Below are 19,543 nucleotides of genomic sequence, written 5' to 3'. Positions count from 1 at the left end.
CCATGCATTTGCCCACTCACCTAACCTATCCAAGTCACTCTGCAGCCTCATAGCATCCTCCTCGCAGCTCACACTGCCACCCAACTTAGTGTCATCCGCAAATTTGGAGATACTACATTTAATCCCCTCATCTAAATCAGTAATGTACAATGTAAACAGCTGGGGCCCCAGCACTGAACCTTGCGGTACCCCACTAGTCACTGCCTGCCATTCTGAAAAGTACCCATTTACTCCTACTCTTTGCTTCCTGTCTGACAACCAGTTCTCAATCCACGTCAGCACACTACCCCCAATCCCATGTGCTTTAACTTTGCACATTAATCTCTTGTGTGGGACCTTGTCGAAAGCCTTCTGAAAGTCCAAATATACCACATCAACTGGTTCTCCTTTGTCCACTGTACTGGAAACATCCTCAAAAAATTCCAGAAGATTTGTCAAACATGATTTCCCCTTCACAAATCCATGCTGACTTGGACCTATCATGTCACCATTTTCCAAATGCGCTGCTATGACATCCTTAATAATTGATTCCATCATTTTACCCACTACTGAGGTCAGGCTGACCGGTCTATAATTCCCTGTTTTCTCTCCCTCCTTTTTTAAAAAGTGGGGTTACATTGACTACCCTCCACTCGATAGGAACTGATCCAGAGTTAATGGAATGTTGGAAAATGACTGTCAATGCATCCGCTATTTCCAAGGCCACCTCCTTAAGTACTCTGGGATGCAGTCCATCAGGCCCTGGGGATTTATCAGCCTTCAATCCCATCAATTTCCCCAACACAATTTCCTGATTCATAAAGATTTCCCTCAGTTCCTCCTCCCTACTAGACCCTCTGACCCCTTTTATATCCAGAAGGTTGTTTGTGTCCTCCTTAGTGAATACTGAACCAAAGTACTTGTTCAATTGGTCTGCCATTTCTTTGTTCCCTGTTATGACTTCCCCTGATTCTGACTGCAGGGGACCTACGTTTGTCTTTACTAACCTTTTTCTCTTTACATATCTATAGAAACTTTTGCAATCCGCCTTAATGTTCCCTGCAAGCTTCTTCTCGTACTCCATTTTCCCTGCCCTAATCAAACCCTTTGTCCTCCTCTGCTGAGTTCTAAATTTCTCCCAGTCCCCAGGTTCGCTGCTATTTCTGGCCAATTTGTATGCCACTTCCTTGACTTTAATACTATCCCTGATTTCCCTAGATAGCCACGGTTGAGCCACCTTCCCTTTTTTATCTTTACGCCAGACAGGAATGTACAATTGTTGTAATTTATCCATGCGGTCTCTAAATGTCTGCCATTGCCCATCCACAGTCAACCCCTTAAGTATCATTCGCCAATCTATCCTAGCCACTTCATGCCTCATACCTTCAAAGTTACCCTTCTTTAAGTTCTGGACCATGGTCTCTGAATTAATTATATCATTCTCCATCCTAATGCAGAATTCCACCATATTATGGTCACTCTTCCCCAAGGGGCCTCGCACAATGAGATTGCTAATTAGTCCTCTCTCATTACACAACACCCAGTCTAAGATGGCCTCCCCCCTAGTTGGTTCCTCGACATATTGGTCTAGAAAACCATCCCTTATGCACTCCAGGAAATCCTCCTCCACCGTATTGCTTCCAGTTTGGCTAGCCCAATCTATGTGCATATTAAAGTCACCCATTATAACTGCTGTACCTTTATTGCATGCACCCCTAATTTCCTGTTTGATGCCCTCCCCAACATCACTACTACAGTTTGGAGGTCTGTACACAACTCCCACTAACGTTTTTTGCCCTTTAGTGTTCTGCAGCTCTACCCATATAGATTCCACATCATCCAAGCTAATGTCTTTCCTAACTATTGCATTAATCTCCTCTTTAACCAGCAATGCAACCCCTTTTCCTTTTATTCTATCCTTCCTGAATGTTGAATACCCCTGGATGTTGAGTTCCCAGCCCTGATCATCCTGGAGCCATGTCTCCGTAATCCCAATCACATCATATTTGTTAACATCTATTTGCACAGTTAATTCATCCACCTTATTGCGGATACTCCTTGCATTAAGACACAAAGCCTTCAGGCTTGTTTTTTTAACACCCTTTGTTCTTTTAGAATTCTGCCGCACAGTGGCCCTTCCTGTTCCCCGCCCCGGGCCTCTCCGCCACCCACCCCCATCTCCCCTCCGTCTCCTGCCTCTGCCCCCCTTTTGTCTCCCTCTGTCTCCCTGCATTGGTTCCCATCCCCCTGCCATATTAGTTTAACTCCTCCCCAACAGCACTAGCAAACACTCCCCCTAGGACATTGGTTCTGGTCCTGCACAGGTGCAGACCGTCCGGTTTGTACTGGTCCCACCTCCCCCAGAACCGGTTCCAATGCCCCAGGAATTTGAATCCCTCCCTGCTGCACCACTGCTCAAGCCACGTATTCATCTGCGCTATCCTGCGATTCCTACTCTGACTAGCACGTGGCACTGGTAGCAATCCCGAGATTACTACTTTTGAGGTCCTACTTTTTAATTTAGCTCCTAGCTCCTTAAATTCGTTTCGTAGGACCTCATCCCTTTTTTTACCTATGTCGTTGGTACCAATGTGCACCACGACAACTGGCTGTTCTCCCTCCCATTTCAGAATGTCCTGCACCCGCTCCGAGACATCCTTGACCCTTGCACCAGGGAGGCAACATACCATCCTGCAGTCTCGGTTGCGGCCGCAGAAACGCCTATCTATTCCCATCACAATTGAATCCCCTATCACTATCGCGCTTCCACTCTTTTTCTTGCCCTCCTGTGCAGCAGCGCCAGCCACGGTGCCATGAACTTGTCTGCTGCTGCCCTCCCCCGATGAGTCATCCCCCCCAACAGTACTCAAAACGGTGTATCTGTTTTGCAGGGGGATGACCACAGGGGACCCCTGCACTACCTTCCTTGCACTGCTCTTCCTGCTGGTCTTCCATTCCCTATCTGGCTGTGGACCCTTCTCCTGCGGTAAGACCAACTCACTACACGTGATACTCACGTCATTCTCAGCATCGTGGATGCTCCAGAGTGAATCCACCCTCAGCTCCAATTCCGTAACGCGGACCGTCAGGAGCTCGAGGCGGACACACTTCTCACACACGTAGTCGTCAGGGACACCGGAAGTGTCCCTGAGTTCCCACATGGCACAGGAGGAGCATATCACGTGACCGATCTCTCCTGCCATGCCTTAACCCTTAGATACCCTTAAATTGGTAATAACAATGTTACAGTTCACTTACTGATATAAAAAACAAAAAGAAAAGCTACTCACCAATCACCAGCCAATCACTTACCCCATTGGCTGTGACGTCACCTTTTGATTCCTTTCTACTTCTATTTTGCTTTCTCTCCCGCTGTAGCTGCACAAGTACGCCTTTATAGGCCGCTCCAACACTGCTCCCGCCTCTCCCCAACTGCCGCTGACTCTCGAGCTCCCGCTGGGCCTTTATAGGCCGCTCCGACGCTGCTCCCACCTCTCGCCAACTGCCGCTGACCCTCGAGCTCCCGCTGGGCCTTTATAGGCCGCTCCGACGCTGCTCCCACTTCTCGCCAACTGCCGCTGACCCTCGAGCTCCCGCTGGGCCTTTATAGGCCGCTCCAACGCTGCTCCCACCTCTCGCCAACTGACTCAGGTCCACTTCTCCGCCTGCTCCCCATAACCCCTTATCGTTTAAGAAACTTTTTATTTCTGTCTTAAATTTATTCAATGTTCCAGCTTGCTGAGGCAGCGAATTCCACAGATTTACAACCCTCAGAGAGAAGAAATTTCTCCTCATCTCAGTTTTAAATGGGCGGCCCCTTATTCTAAGATTATGCCCTCTAGTTCTAGTCTCCCCCATCAGTGGAAACATCCTCTCTGCATCCACCTTGTCAAGCCCTCTCATAATCTTATACGTTTCGATAAGATCACCTCTCGTTCTTCTGAATTCCAATGAGTAGAGGCCCAACCTACTCAACCTTTCCTCATAAGTCAATCCCTTCATCTCCGGAATCAAGCTAGTGAACCTTCTTTGAACTGCCTCCAAAGCAAGTATATCCTTTCGTAAATATGGAAACCAAAACTGTATGCAGTACTCCAGGTGTGGCCTCACCAATACCCTGTATAACTGTAGCAAGACTTCCCTGCTTTTATACTCCATCCCCTTTGCAATAAAGACTTTGTTCCATATCCCTTGATACCTTTACCCAACAAAAAATCTATCGAACTATGTCTTGAAAATTTCAATTGACCCAACATCCGCAATCTTCTCAGGGAGAGAGTTCCAGATTTCCACTACCCTTTGTGTAGAAAAAATACTTCCTCCTCAATGGCCTGATCTAATTTAAGATTATGCCCTCTTGTTCTGGATTCCCCACCAGAGGAAATAGTTCCTCTGTATCTACTCGATCGGATTCCTTTATTTTTTTTAAAAACATTGATTATACACACAATTTAACTCTTTAAAACCTGGTATAATTCTGGCGAATTTACATTGTATCCTTTCCATGGCCAATATATCTTTCCTGACCATTAAGAAAATATTTTGGTTTGTCTTTCTCAGATTTGAAGTGGATGAAATCACACTTTCCCACATTGAACTCCATTTGCCATAGTTTTGCTCATTCATTTAGTCTGTCTATGTCCCTTTATAACTTCCTTCTCCCATTCACACAACTTACTGTGCCTCATAACGTCATGTCATCTGCAAAGATACAACTCTTTATTTTTTCAACCAAGTCATTAAAATATATGGTAAAAAGCTGAGACTCCAGCACAGATCCCTGGGGAACAACACTTGTCACATCCTGCCAATTAGAGAATGAACCCTTTCTTTATCCCTACTCTCTTGTGTCAGCTGTGGCTTAGTGGGCAGCACTCTTGCCTCTGTGTCAGAAGGTTGTGGGTTCAAGTCCCACTCCAGGGACCCGAGCACAATGCAGTGCTGAGGGAGTGCTGCACTGTTGGAGGTGCCGTCTTTCGGATGAGATGTTAAACCGAGGCCCCGTCTGCTCTCTCAAGTGGACGTAAAAGATCCCATGGCATTATTTCGAAGAAGAGCAGGGGAGTTCTCCCCGGTGTCCTGGTCAATATTTATCCCTCAATCAACAAAAGAAAACAGATTTTCTGGACATTATGACATTGCTTTGAGGGAGCTTGCTTGTGCGCAAATTGGCTGCTGTGTTTTCTACATTACAACAGTGACTACACTCCAAAAGTACTTAATTGGTTGTAAAGTATTTTGAGACGTCTAGTGGTCGTGAAAGGTGCTATATAAATCCAAGTCTTTCTTTCTCTCCCTCCTACCTCCCAACAATTATCGACCCACTTCACAAGGTTACTTCCAATTCCGTGTGCTTTTATTTTTGCTAATAATCTTGTGTAGAACCTCATCAGATGCTTTATGGAATTTGATATAGACAATATCCATAGAGACTCCCCTATCAACCATGCTAGTGACCTCCTCATATTCAACTAGATTAGTCAGACATGACCTACCCATCACAGATCCATGAAGACTCAGAGTATCCACCAGATTTGAAAAGATGTGTAGAATCACTATTCCTACCTGAAAAATGGTCACTTTGTACCTTAGTATTAAATACTAAGTTAAAGTCTCTGAATAACATCTTTAACAAGCAACATCCAGCTTTTGTAAACATATCCCAGTCAACACAATTTTCTACAGAGCAAATCATGATGATTCAGACACCAAAAGGCATGTCTAAAACTCATGGGACTATGCAGATTAGTGTAACTATCATTGGTTTGCTTTTCAGATTCCTGTTAATTTTACTGATTGTGGGGATTGGTTACTGTCTTCCTGATAATCTCAAATGTAGCAAAAGGAGGACAACATTGAGATTAGTCTCAGGGAGGTAGATAACTCGCTGGAAATCGCGCAGCAGAGTATAATTAGGTTTCGAATAATTTAGGCAAGACAATAGCTCTTCATCGGCACTAATCGATCTTTTGAAGGACCTCAAAACTCTTTCCCTTACACCTATATTTGACAGGCTTTTAAATCCCAAGCTTAGAATCATCTAATTTAATAGATTTTTTGGCTTGAATATTGAAATGCGGTAAGACCACTGTAAAAGCTGCATCTTTGTGTACTTCAGTTCCCCACCCCCTGTAAAACAAATGACAAGAATATTGGATGTTTCTGCAGTTTACGTTCTGACAAGTTCATGTAATACAGCACTCCCATTGTAACTCTTTTTCATGTGTTACACGAGAGGTTATTTTCACAGAAAAACGGAATTATAGAATTAATAAATATCATGAAATCCAATCTAATAAAGAAGAATTTAACTTATACATCTTGAAGTAGTGGGCTTGGTCAAGACTGTTTTTCAGTTTTGTATTGTTTTTTAAGGTTGTCAGCTTTTTGGGGTCTGTGTATTCTAATTTTTTGAAGATATCACCAGCTTTTCCAACTCTTGTAGGTTGGCATGGATGCTGTCCTGAAATTGAGGCTTGCATGCACTGTGGCTTTAAGAAGAAGCTTTACTCTACATTGGGCTGTGCTATTCCCACCATGACAGTGTTAGTAGTTACAAAGGGTACCAAAAACTTAAAGGGCTAGAAATTCACTGGCTGTGTGACTGGGTTTTTGCCGCTATTTCACCCTCTGCGACAAAAACCCGGTCGGCAGGATCGTCGGTGACCTTTTTGCGGCAGCGCTTCCAAATAAAAAGGGGAAGGTGGCTCAACCGTGGCTATCAAGGGAAATCAGGGATAGTATTAAAACCAAGGAAGTGGCATACAAATTGGCCAGAAATAGCAGCGAACCCGGGGACTGGAAGAAATTTAGAACTCAGCAGAGGAGGATAAAGGGTTTGATTAGGGCAGGGAAAATAGCGTACGAGAGGAAGCTTGCAGGGAACATTAAACGGACTGCAAAAGCTTCTATAGATATGTAAAGAGAAAAAGGTTAGTAAAGACAAATGTAGGTCCCCTGCAGTCAGAATCAGGGGAAGTCATAACGGGGAACAAAGAAATGGCAGACCAATTGAACAAGTACTTTGGTTCGGTATTCACTAAGGAGGACACAAACAACCTTCTGGATATAAAAGAGGTCAGAGGGTCTAGTAAGAAGGAGGAACTGAGGGAAATCCTTATTAGTCGGGAAATTGTGTTGGGGAAATTGATGGGATTGAAGGCCGATAAATCCCCAGGGCCTGATGGTCTGCATCCCAGAGTACTTAAGGAGGTGGCCTTGGAAATAGCGGATGCATTGACAGTCATTTTCCAACATTCCATTGACTCTGGATCAGTTCCTATGGAGTGGAGGGTAGCCAATGTAACCCCACTTTTTAAAAAAGGAGGGAGAGAGAAAACAGGGAATTATAGACCAGTCAGCCTGACATCGGTAGTGGATAAAATGATGGAATCAGTTATTAAGGATGTCATAGCAACGCATTTGGAAAGAGGTGACATGATCGGTCCAAGTCAGCATGGATTTGTGAAAGGGAAATCATGCTTGACAAATCTTCTGGAATTTTTTGAGGATGTTTCCAGTAGAGTGGACAAGGGAGAACCAGTTGATGTGGTGTATTTGGACTTTCAGAAGGCTTTCGACAAGGTCCCACACAAGAGATTAATGTGCAAAGTTAAAGCACATGGAATTGGGGGTAGTGTGCTAACGTGGATTAAGAACTGGTTGGCAGACAGGAAGCAAAGAGTATGAGTAAATGGGTGCTTTTCAGAATGGCAGGCAGTGACTAGTGGGGTACCACAAGGTTCTGTGCTGGGACTCCAGTTGTTTACATTGTACATTAATGATTTAACGAGGGGATTAAATGTAGCATCTCCAAATTTGCGGATGACACTAAGTTGGGTGGCAGTGTGAGCTGTGAGGAGGATGCTATGAGGCTGCAGAGTGACTTGGATAGGTTAGGTGAGTGGGTAAATGCATGGCAGATGAAGTATAATGTGGATAAATGTGAGGTTATCCACTTTGGTGGTAAAAACAGAGAGACAGACTATTATCTGAATGGTGACAGATTAGGAAAAGGGGAGGTGCAACGAGACCTGGGTGTCATGGTACATCAGTCATTGAAGGTTGGCATGCAGGTACAGCAGGCGGTTAAGAAAGAAAATGGCATGTTGTCCTTCATAGCGAGGGGATTTGAGTACAGGGGCAGGGAGGTGTTACTACAGTTGTACAGGGCCTTGGAGAGGTCACACCTGGAGTATTAGGGCAGGGAAAATGGAGTACGAGAAAAAGCTTGCAGGGAACATTAAGACGGATTGCAAAAGTTTCTGTAGATATGTAAAGAGAAAAAGGTTAGTAAAGACAAACGTAGGTCCCCTGTAGTCAGAATCAGGGGAAGTCATAATGGGGAACAAAGAAATGGCAGACGAATTGAACAAGTACTTTGGTTCGGTATTTACTAAGGAGGACACAAACAACCTTCTGGATATAAAAGGGGTCAGAGGGTCTAGTAAGGAGGAGGAACTGAGGGAAATCCTTATTAGTCGGGAAATTGTGTTGGGGAAATTGATGGGATTGAAGGCCGATAAATCCCCAGGGCCTGATGGACTGCATCTCAGAGTACTTAAGGAGGTGGCCTTGGAAATAGCGGATGCATTGACAGTCATTTTCCAACATTCCATTGACTCTGGATCAGTTCCTATCGAGTGGAGGGTAGCCAATGTAACCCCACTTTTTAAAAAAAGGAGCGAGAGAGAAAACAGGGAATTATACGCCGGTCAGCCTGACCTCAGTAGTGGGTAAAATGATGGAATCAATTATTAAGGATGTCATAGCAGCGCATTTGGAAAAAGGTGACCTGATCGGTCCAAGTCAGCATGGATTTGTGAAAGGGAAATCATGCTTGACAAATCTTCTGGAATTTTTTGAGGATGTTTCCAGTAGAGTGGACAAGGGAGAACCAGTTGATGTGGTGTATTTGGACTTTCAGAAGGCTTTCGACAAGGTCCCACAGAAGAGATTAATGTGCAAAGCACATGGGATTGGGGGTAGTGTGCTGACGTTGATTGAGAACTGGTTGTCAGACAGGAAGCAAAGAGTAGGAGTAAATGGGTACTTTTCAGAATGGCAGGCAGTGACTAGTGGGGTACCGCAAGGTTCTGTGCTGGGGCCCCAGCTGTTTACACTGTACATTAATGATTTAGATGAGGGGATTAAATGTAGTATCTCCAAATTTGCAGATGACACTAAGTTGGGTGGCAGTGTGAGCTGCGAGGAGGATGCTATGAGGCTGCAGAGTGACTTGGATAGGTTAGGTGAGTGGGCAAATGCATGGCAGATGATGTATAATGTGGATAAATGTGAGGTTATCCACTTTGGTGGTAAAAACAGAGAGACAGACTATTATCTGAATGGTGACAGATTAGGAAAAGGGGAGGTGCAACGAGACCTGGGTGTCATGGTACATCAGTCATTGAAGGTTGGCAGGCAGGTACAGCAGGCGGTTAAGAAAGCAAATGGCATGTTGGCCTTCTTAGCGAGGGGATTTGAGTACAGGGGCAGGGAGGTGTTGCTACAGTTGTACAGGGCCTTGGTGAGGCCACACCTGGAGTATTGTGTACAGTTTTGGTCTCCTAACTTGAGGAAGGACATTCTTGCTATTGAGGGAGTGCAGCGAAGGTTCACCTGACTGATTCCAGGGATGGTGGGACTGACCTATCAAGAAAGACTGGATCAACTGGGCTTGTATTCACTGGAGTTCAGAAGAATGGGAGGGGACCTCACAGAAACGTTTAAAATTCTGACGGGTTTAGACAGGTTAGATGCAGGAAGAATGTTCCCAATGTTGGGGAAGTCCAGAATCAGGGGTCACAGTCTAAGGATAAGGGGTAAGCCATTTAGGACCGAAATGAGGAGAAACGTCTTCACCCAGAGAGTGGTGAACCTGTAGAATTCTCTACCACACAAAGTTGTTGAGGCCAAATCACTAAATATATTCAAAAGGGAGTTAGATGAAGTCCTTACTACTAGGGGGATCAAGGGGTATTGCGAGAAAGCAGGAAGGGGGTACTGAAGTTGCATGTTCAGCCATGATCATTGAATGGTGGTGCAGATTAGAAGGGCCGAATGGCCTACTCCTGCACCTATTTTCTATGTTTCTATGTATTGTGTACAGTTTTGGTCTCCTAACTTGAGGAAGGACATTCTTGCTATTGAGGGAGTGCAGCGAAGGTTCACCAGATTAATTCCCGGGATGGCGGGACTGACATATCAAGAAAGACTGGATCAACTGGGCTTGTTTTCACTGGAGTTCAGAAGAATGAGAGGGGATCTCATCGAAACGTTTAAAATTCTGACGGGTTTAGACAGGTTAGATGCAGGAAGAATGTTCCCGATGTTGGGGAAGTCCAGAACCAGGGGTCACAGTCTAAGGATAAGGGGTAAGCCATTTAGGACCGAGATGAGGAGAAACTTCTTCACCCAGAGTGTGGTGAACCTGTGGAGTTCTCTACCACAGAAAGTTGTTGAAGCCAATTCACTAAATATATTCAAAAAGGAGTTAGATGTAGTCCTTACTACTAGGGGGATCAAGGGGTATGGCAAGAAAGCAGGAATGGGGTACTGAAGTTGCATGTTCAGCCATGAACTCATTGAATGGCGGTGCAGGCTCGAAGGGCCGAATGGCCTACTCCTGCACCTGTTTTCTATGTTTCTATGTTTCACGTACCACCGGGGAGTGGAGCGTCAACGTGCAACACCAGAAATAGCATTTGCGATCGATATTTGGCTCTCTCGGGACATGTATTTTGCGCCCTGAATACAGACAGGGAAAAATTTGCGTTGCGGCCCTGCCAGCAGCGGTAAGTATGAAGACGTGCAAAAATGTAAGTTAAAGTTTTTTATTTTTAAATTCTTTTTCAGCGATTTAGGTTGGTAAGGGTTTTGTAAATGGTTTTTTTTGCAATTTTTTTTCGCAGCGCCTGGACTAAAGTTGCCAAAAGTCGCAGTTTGTGCCACAAATCCTCGTGCAACGCCGATTTTTACCGCTGCGCATATTAAAGGCTGAAAATTGGGCCTAAAAACAGTAGCAAAACGAAAACGGTAATTTTGGCGTAAAAATACCGTCGCTGAAAACCGAATTTCTAGCGCAAAATGTTTACATTTTCTAGCAGTTATATTCCTTACCTTGATCAGCTCAAATGTATTTTTAATTGATTCAAATTTATTACTGTTAATGAATTATAGTGGATTCATGAACAGACGTTTACCTCACTGAATAACTTTCAGCTGAAGTATAACATCACTTTTTTGGTGAGACTATATACCCTCTATTTTTTGTGATTATTTACTCCCTCTTATTTTTCATATTGCACTGGGTCACACATGCCTACTGCAGGCAACCTGTTCCCGACCTCTCCATACTCTGCCCTTAAGCTGGCCACTCGAAAGTGTGCAAGAGCAATCTTGTATTGAGGTTCTTCTATGGTGAAGTGCTTGACTTCTCTGTAGCAACAGATGCAAAGCCACATGGAAACATAGAAATTTACAGTGCAGAAGGAGGCCATTTCGGCCCATCGTGTCTGCGCTGGCCGACAAAGAGCCACACGGCCCTCGGTCAGCAGCCCTGAAGGTTACATATAAACCTATGAACAATGACGGAAAGGTAAAGAGCACCCAGCCCAACCGATCTGCCCCACACAACTGTGACACCCCTTACACTGAAACATTCTACACTCCACCCCAACCGGAGCCATGTGATCTCCTGGGAAAGGCAAAAACCAGATAAAAACCCAGGCCAATTGGGGAAAATAAAATCTGTGAAAATTCCTCTGCGACCCATCCAGGCGATCAAAACTAGCCCAAGAGATCATCCTGGCTGTATTCGATTCCCTGCAGTACTTACCATCGTATCTGCGCCAACCAACAAGAGATTATTCAGTCTAATCCCAATTACCAGCTCTAGGTCCGTAACCCTGTAAGTTATGACACTTTAAGTGCCCATCCAAGCACTGTTTAAATGTGGTGAGGGTTTCTCACATCCACCACCTTTCCAGGCAGTGAGTTCCAGATCCCCACACACTCTGCGAGAAGAAGCCCCCCCCCCTCAAATCCCCTCTGAACCTTCCACCAACCACCTTAAAACTATGCCCCCTCGTAATTGACCCCTCCAACAATGGAAATAGGCCCTTGCTATCCACTATATCCAGGCCCCCAAAATTTTGTACACCTCAATGAGGTCTCCTCTCATCCTTCTCTGTTCCAATGAGAACAAACCCAGCCTATCCAATCTGTCCTCATAGCTAACATTCTCCATTCCAGGCAACATCCTAGTAAATCTCCTCTTCACCCTCTCTAGTGCAATCATGTCCTTCCTATAATATGGCGACCAGAACTGCACGCAGTACTCCAGCTGTGGCCTAACCAGAGTATTATACAATTTAAGCATAACCTCCCTGCTCTTGTATTCTATGCCTCGGCCAATAAAGGCAAGCATTCCGTATGCCTTCTCAACCACCTTATCCACCTGGCCTGCTACTTTCAGGGATCTATGGACAAGAACTCCAAGGTCCCTTTGTTCATCTACACTATTAAGTGGCCTACCGCTTAATGTGTATACCCTTTCCTTATTAGCCCTCCCAAAGTGCATTACCTCCCACTTCTCTCAATTAAATTCCATTTGCCACTGCTCTGCCCACCTGACCAGTAGATTGATATCCTTCTGCAGTCCATGACTTTTCTCTTCATTATCAACCATACAGCCAATTTTAGTGTCATTTGCAAACTTCTCAATCATACTCCCTATATTCAAATCTAAATCATTGATATATACCACAAAAAGCAAGGGACCCAGTACTGAGCCCTGCAGAACCCCACTGGAAACATCCTTCCAGTCACAAAAACATCCATCAACCATTACCCTTTGCTTCCTACCTCTAAGCCAATTGTGGATCCAATTAGCCACTTTGCCCTGGATCCCATGGGCTTTAACCTTCATGACCAGTCTACCATGTGTGACCTTATTAAAAGCTTTTCTAAAGTCACTACATCGTACGCACTACCCTCATCGACCCTCTTGGTTACCTCCTGAAAAAGTTCAATCAGGTTAGTCAAACATGATCTTCCCATAACAAATCCATGCTGACTGTCCCTAAATAATCCTTGCCTTTCCAAATGTAGATTTATCCTGTTTTTCAGGATTTTTTCCAATAATTTTCCCACCACTGAGGTTAGGCTGACAGGCCTGTAATTACTCGGCCTATTCCTTTCTCCCTTCTTAAACAAGGGTACCACATTCGCAGTCCTCCAGTCCTCCGGCACCATGCCCAAATCCAAAGAGGACTGGAAAATGATGGTCAAGGCCTCTGCTATTTCCTCTTTTACTTTGCTCAACAGCCTGGGATGCATTTCATCCAGGCCTCGGGACGTATCTACTTTCAAAGCTGCTAAACCCCTTAATACCTCCTCTCTCGCTATGTTTATTTCATCCAGAATTTCACACTCCTTCTCGATAGCATTTTACAAGTCCATGGTACTGCACAGGGAGCCCCAAACATTAATTCAGATGGAATTTTGTTAGTAGAAGTCACTTTGTGCCCTGTTGATGCAATCTAGAGACTTCTTCACCCACAGTAAAACTACAAGGCATTAATCTAAGCCATTCTAGTTGCAGGCTAGCACATTGATAGACTGTACTGTTGCCAATCTAATCCTTGCTTAAATACAGTATGACCTCTTGTAATTTTCTTCTTCCTTTAGTGAGTCTGAGGCAATACAGCTACTTTCCCAGGCTGATATTCTGCGGATCTGCAATGTGCTGAAAGACTGCATAGATCAGTTAACCATTCTTGGCCTCATCATGCCAGTCTCCTATGAGGAAAGGGCAGATGCGACCAGTGTAAGTGATTCCATAAATCGTCGGCCATTTGTCTGTGTATCATTGCATCTGCAAAGGTATTAAATAAATTGCTTACATGCCAAATCAAGGCTAGTTTTACCAGTTTTTCAGTTAGAGGAATTTGTATGTCCCAGAGAGACCCACAGCAGCAGGGAGAAAATAAAATATATGTAAGAATTGGGGAGGTGAACTATTTAAGATACCAGTCTCAAAACCTTATCTCCTCAGTCCCATATTAATTTCAGTATTTTAATGGTGTTTATGAAACCAACTGTATTCCACCAGCCTTAGCATCATGACATCTACTGATCTTTGCAATGGTGCTATTAAGGCATTTGTGAGGAAACTATAAACAGTATGGGCCTGAAATTCAACAACTTACTGCCCACTACCACTCAGTTACCGCCCAGAAATACAAGTTTCGTCAAAAAAACCCCCACATTTATCACCCAGATACCGCCCGGCGGTAAATTCCGCAGTCATTACCGCTGGGCAGTATTCGATACTGTCCGCCCATGTATTACCACCCAAATTGTAAGTTTCATCATTAAGATCCGTTTACCACCAGACCTTAATACCGTCCTGAAAAAGCAGGTCTTACTGGATCTTAAGTGGGCGGTATGGACACAGAGCTGACAGGTATAATTGTTTCACACATGTTGGATATTACACAGATCTTTATCGTTCTCCACAGTTTGATGTATTTTTAAATGGATTGGTTTTCTAGTGTTAGCCAATAATGCAGTTTGAATAGCAATATAACCACTGAGTTATAACCCCAGAAGTTTGTCACTATCCTCCGCCTGCTCCACGACAATATGCAAGCTGTGATCCTGACCAATGGATCCACCACAGACCCAAACCACATCCGGACTGGGATCAAACAGAGCTGCGTCATCGCACCAACGCTCGTCTCGATCTTCCTTGCTGCAATGCTCCATTTCACTCACAACAAGCTTCCCGCTGGAGTGGATCGAAATTATAGAACCAATGGGAACCTGTTCAACCTTCGTCGCCTCCAGGTTAGATCCAAGGTCGTCCCATCCTCTGTCATTGAACTACAGTATGCCGACGACGATTGCGTCTGCGCACATTCAGAGGCCGAACTCCAAGCCATCATCAACATCTTCACCGAGGCATACGAAAGCATGGGCCTTAGACTAAACATCCATAAGACAAAGATCCCCCACCCCGCCACAGAACACTACCCACCCCGGTCATCAAAATCCACGTCGTGACCTTGGACAATGTGGACCATTTTCCATACCTCGGGAGCCTACTATCAACAACGAGGTCCAACACTGCCTCCAGTGTGCCAGCACAGCTTTCGGTTGACTGAGAAAGAGAGTGTTTGAAGACCAGGACCTCAAATCTGACATCAAGCTAATGGTCTACAGGGCAGTGGTGATACCCGCCCTCCTATACGGCTCAGAGACATGGACCATATACAGTAGACACCTCAAAGCGCTGGAGAAGTACCACCAGCACTGCCTCTGCAAGATCCTGCAAACCCACTCGGATAGACGCACCAACGTCAGTGTTCTTGCTCAGGCCAACATCCCCAGCATCAAAGCACTGACCACACTTGACCAGCTCCATTGGGCGGGTCACATCGTCCACATGCCCTACATGAGACTCCCAAAGCAAGCTCTCTACTCGGAATTCCTACACGGCAAGCTGCCCCAGGTGGGCAGAGGAAACGTTTCAAGGATACCCTCAAAGCCTCCTTGATAAAGTACAACAACCCCACTGGCATCTGGGAATTCCTGGTCCAAGATTGCCCTAAGTGGAGGAAGAGTATCCGGGAGGACGTTGAGCACCTCCAGTCTCGTCGCCGAGAGCACACAGAAATCAAGCGCAGATAGCAGAAGGAGGGTGCGGCAAACCAGGCTCCCCACCCACCCTTTCCTTCTACCACTGTCTGTCCCACCTGTGGCAGAGACTGCAATTCCTGTATTGCACTGTACAGTCACCTGAGAACTCACTTTTAGAGTGGAAGCAAGTCTTCCTCGATTTTGAGGGACTGCCTATGATGATGATAACCACTGAGTCTGGAAATTGTGTGTGTTCAATAGTGATCTTATTTTATAAATGTTCTAATAAAGCCTTATTTTCTCCTTTATTAATGAACTATAATAAAAATATTATTAGTCTCTCACCCCCTTCCAGTCTCTCTCACCCACCAGTCACTCCCCCCCCCACAGCGATCTCTCTCTCCACCTACCCCCTCCCCCCACAGCGATCTCTCTCTCTCTCCACCTCCCCCCTCCCCCCACAGCGATCTCTCTCTCCGCCTCCCCCCTCCCCCCACAGCGATCTCTCTCTCCGCCTCCCCCCTCCCCCCACAGCGATCTCTCTTTCCCCCCCTCCCCCCACAGCGATCTCTCTCTCCACCTCCCCCCTCCCCCCACAGCGATCTCTCTCTCCGCCCCCCCTCCCCCCACAGCGATCTCTCTTTCCCCCCCAACCCCCACAGTGATCTCTCTCTCTCTCTCCCCCACCCCGCCCGTGCAGGTGGTGATATCTCTCCGCCCGCTCCCCGTAACAGCGATCTCAGGCCGGCAGTCTCTGGCCTCTCGTCTGTGTTTCTCGGGGGCGGAGCTTGACAGCTGCACGCATGTGCGCACAACTCGGGAGCCGAAGATTCCTGAGTCGGAAGGCCTTCTCCGCCGCACACCGCCCGCTGCACTCTGCTCCCCATCCCGCCGAGAAAAGCGGGATGAATCTCCCGCCCACTTGGCCCTAGTGGTACCGTGCAGTAAAGAAGCAAGCACTGTCCGGGTACCACCAAAAAACGGACAGAACTTAGCTTTCTTCAATTTTGGCCCCCAAGTTTCATGACATACCACCGACACTGCATAACGTCCTGGAGAAGTTGCTTTTAAGTGGATCTTAAGCGTGCGGTATGTACACAGAGCTGACAGGTTTGTTTGATATTACTCAGATCTTTATATTTCTCCAGTTTGATGTATTTTTAAATGGATTGTATTATTTTCTAGTGTTAGGCAATAATTTAAATGGTCTAATGAAGCCTTATTTACTCCTTTAGTCTCTCTCACTTACTATTCTCACTCACATTAGTCTCACAGACCCCAGTCTATCCCCTCCCCCCCCCCCCCCGCCCCAGTCTCTCGTCTCTCTCACCCTCCGGTCTCTCACCCCCTGCACAGTCTTTTCGCCGTTGCCCCCCCCCCCCCGCCCTACACCCTTGCAGTCTCATCTCCCCCCTGCCCGCCCCAGTCTCTCCTCCCCCCCCACTCCCCAGTCTCTCCTCCCCCCCTCCCCAGTCTCTCCCCCCCCCACTCCCCAGTCTCTCCTCCCCCCCACTCCCAGTCTCTCCTCCCCCCCTCCCCAGTCTCTCCTCCCCCCCTCCCCAGTCTCTCCCCCCCCCCCTCCCCAGTCTCTCCTCCCCCACTCCCCAGTCTCTCCTCCCCCCACTCCCCAGTCTCTCCTCCCCCCACTCCCCCAGTCTCTCCCCCCCCACTCTCTCCTCCCCCCTCCCAGTCTCTCCCCCCCCCCACTCCCCCAGTCTCTCCTCCCCCCCTCTCCCCAGTCTCTCCCCCCCCCCCCACTCCCCAGTCTCTCCTCCCCCCCTCTCCCCAGTCTCTCCTCCCCCCCTCAACAGTCTCTCCTCCCCCCTCAACAGTCTCTCCTCCCCCACTCCCCAGTCTCTCCTCCCCCACTCCCCAGTCTCTCCTCCCCCCACTCCCCAGTCTCTCCTCCACCCCCTCCCCAGTCTCTCCTCCCCCTCTCCCCAGTCTCTCCTCCCCCCTCCCCAGTCTCTCCTCCCCCCTCCCCAGTCTCCCTCCCCCCTCCCCCAGTCTCTCCTCCCCCCACTCCCCAGTCTCTCCTCCCCCACTCCCCAGTCTCTCCCTCCCCCCCTCCCAGTCTCTCCTCCCCCCTCCCCAGTCTCTCCTCCCCCACTCCCCAGTCTCTCCTCCCCCCTTCCCAGTCTCTCCTCCCCCCCTCCCCAGTCTCTTCTCCCCCCACTCCCCAGTCTCTCCTCCCCCACTCCCCAGTCTCTCCTCCCCCCACTCCCCAGTCTCTCCTCCCCCCTCCCCAGTCTCTCCTCCCCCCACTCCCCAGTCTCTCCTCCCCCCATCCCGTCTCCTCCCCCACTCCCCAGTCTCTCCTCCCCCCACTCCCCAGTCTCTCCTCCCCCCACTCCCTCCTCTCCTCCCCCCACTCCCTCCTCTCCTCCCCCCACTCCCTCCTCCCCCACTCCCTCCTCCCCCCACTCCCCAGTCTCTCCTCCCCCCATTCCCCAGTCTCTCCTCCCCCCACTCCCCAGTCTCTCCTCACCCCACTCCCAGTCTCTCCTCCCCCCACTCCCCAGTCTCTCCTCCCCCCACTCCCCAGTCTCTCCTCCCCCCACTCCCCAGTCTCTCCTCCCCCACTCCCCAGTCTCTCCTCCCCCCACTCCCCAGTCTCTCCTCCCCCCACTCCCCAGTCTCTCCTCACCCCACTCCCCAGTCTCTCCTCACCCCCTCCCAGTCTCTCCTCCCCCGCCCTCCCCAGTCTCTCCTCCCCCACTCCCCAGTCTCTCCTTCTCCCCCTCTCCCCAGTCTCTCCTTTGCCCCCTCCCCAGTCTCTCCTCCCACCCACTCCCCAGTCTCTCCTCCCACCCACTCCCCAGTCTCTCCTCCCACCCACTCCCCAGTCTCTCGTCCCACCCACTCCCCAGTCTCTCCTCCCACCCACTCCCCAGTCTCTCCTCACCCCCTCCCCAGTCTCTCCTCACCCCCTCCCCAGTCTCTCCTCACCCCCCTCCCCAGTCTCCCTCCCACCCCCTCCCCAGTCTCTCCTCCCACCCCCTCCCCAGTCTCTCCTCCCACCCTCTCCCCAGTCTCTCCTCCCCCCCCTGCCCAGTCTCTCCTCACCCCCTCCCCAGTCTCTCCTCCCCCCCCTCCCCAGTCTCTCCTCCCCCCCTCCCCAGTCTCTCCTCCTCCCACTCCCCTTCCCCCTCCCCCAGTCTCTCCTTCAACCCCACCCCACAGTCTCTCCTCCCCCCCTGCCCAGTCTCTCCTCACCCCCTCCCCAGTCTCTCCTCCCCCCCCTCCCCAGTCTCTCCTCCCCCCCTCCCCAGACTCTCCTCCTCCCACTCCCCTTCCCCCCCCCCCAGTCTCTCCTTCAACCCCACCCCACAGTCTCTCTCACCCCCCCCCACAGTCTCTCTCACTTCCCTCCCAGTCTCTCCTCCCCCCGCCCTCCCCAGTCTCTCCTCCCCCCCACTCCCCAGTCTCTCCTTTCCCCCCTCTCCCCGGTCTCTCCTTTCCCCCCTCCCCAGTCTCTCCTCCCACCCACTCCCCAGTCTCTCCTTTCCCCCCACTCCACAGTCTCTCCTCCCACCCACTCCCCAGTCTCTCCTCACTCCCCCTCTCCAGTCTCTCCTTCCCCCTCCCCAGTCTCTCCTCTCCCCCCACTCCCCAGTCTCTCCTCACCCCACTCCCCAGTCTCTCCTCACCCCACTCCCCAGTCTCTCCTCCCACCCCCTCCCCAGTCTCTCCTCCCCCCCCGTCTCTCCTCCCCCCCCTGCCCAGTCTCTCCTCACCCCCTCCCCAGTCTCTCCTCCACCCCTCCCCAGTCTCTCCTCACCCCCCTCCCCAGTCTCTCCTCCCCCCACTCCCCTTACCCCCCCAGTCTCTCCTTCAACTCCACCCCACAGTCTCTCTCACCCCCTCCAAGGTCTCTCTCACCCCCCACAGTCTCTATCACCCCCCCACAGTCTCTATC

General features: G+C 48.7%; 1 protein-coding gene across 1 annotated transcript in view; it reads left to right on the top strand.

The window, feature by feature from the left end:
* iqcg (IQ motif containing G) overlaps positions 1-19,543 on the top strand; it is a 58,071-nt gene that overhangs the window by 1,731 nt on the left and 36,797 nt on the right. Inside the window, exon 3 of the mRNA XM_070883398.1 lies at positions 13,672-13,810. Within this exon, the coding sequence (XP_070739499.1) occupies positions 13,672-13,810 (139 nt within the window). The remainder of the gene's footprint in view (positions 1-13,671; positions 13,811-19,543) is intronic.

This window comes from Pristiophorus japonicus, chromosome 6 (assembly GCF_044704955.1).
Source record: "Pristiophorus japonicus isolate sPriJap1 chromosome 6, sPriJap1.hap1, whole genome shotgun sequence".
In the NCBI taxonomy this organism is placed as follows: Eukaryota; Metazoa; Chordata; class Chondrichthyes; family Pristiophoridae; genus Pristiophorus; species Pristiophorus japonicus.
This window is presented reverse-complemented; position numbering and strand designations above follow the sequence as displayed.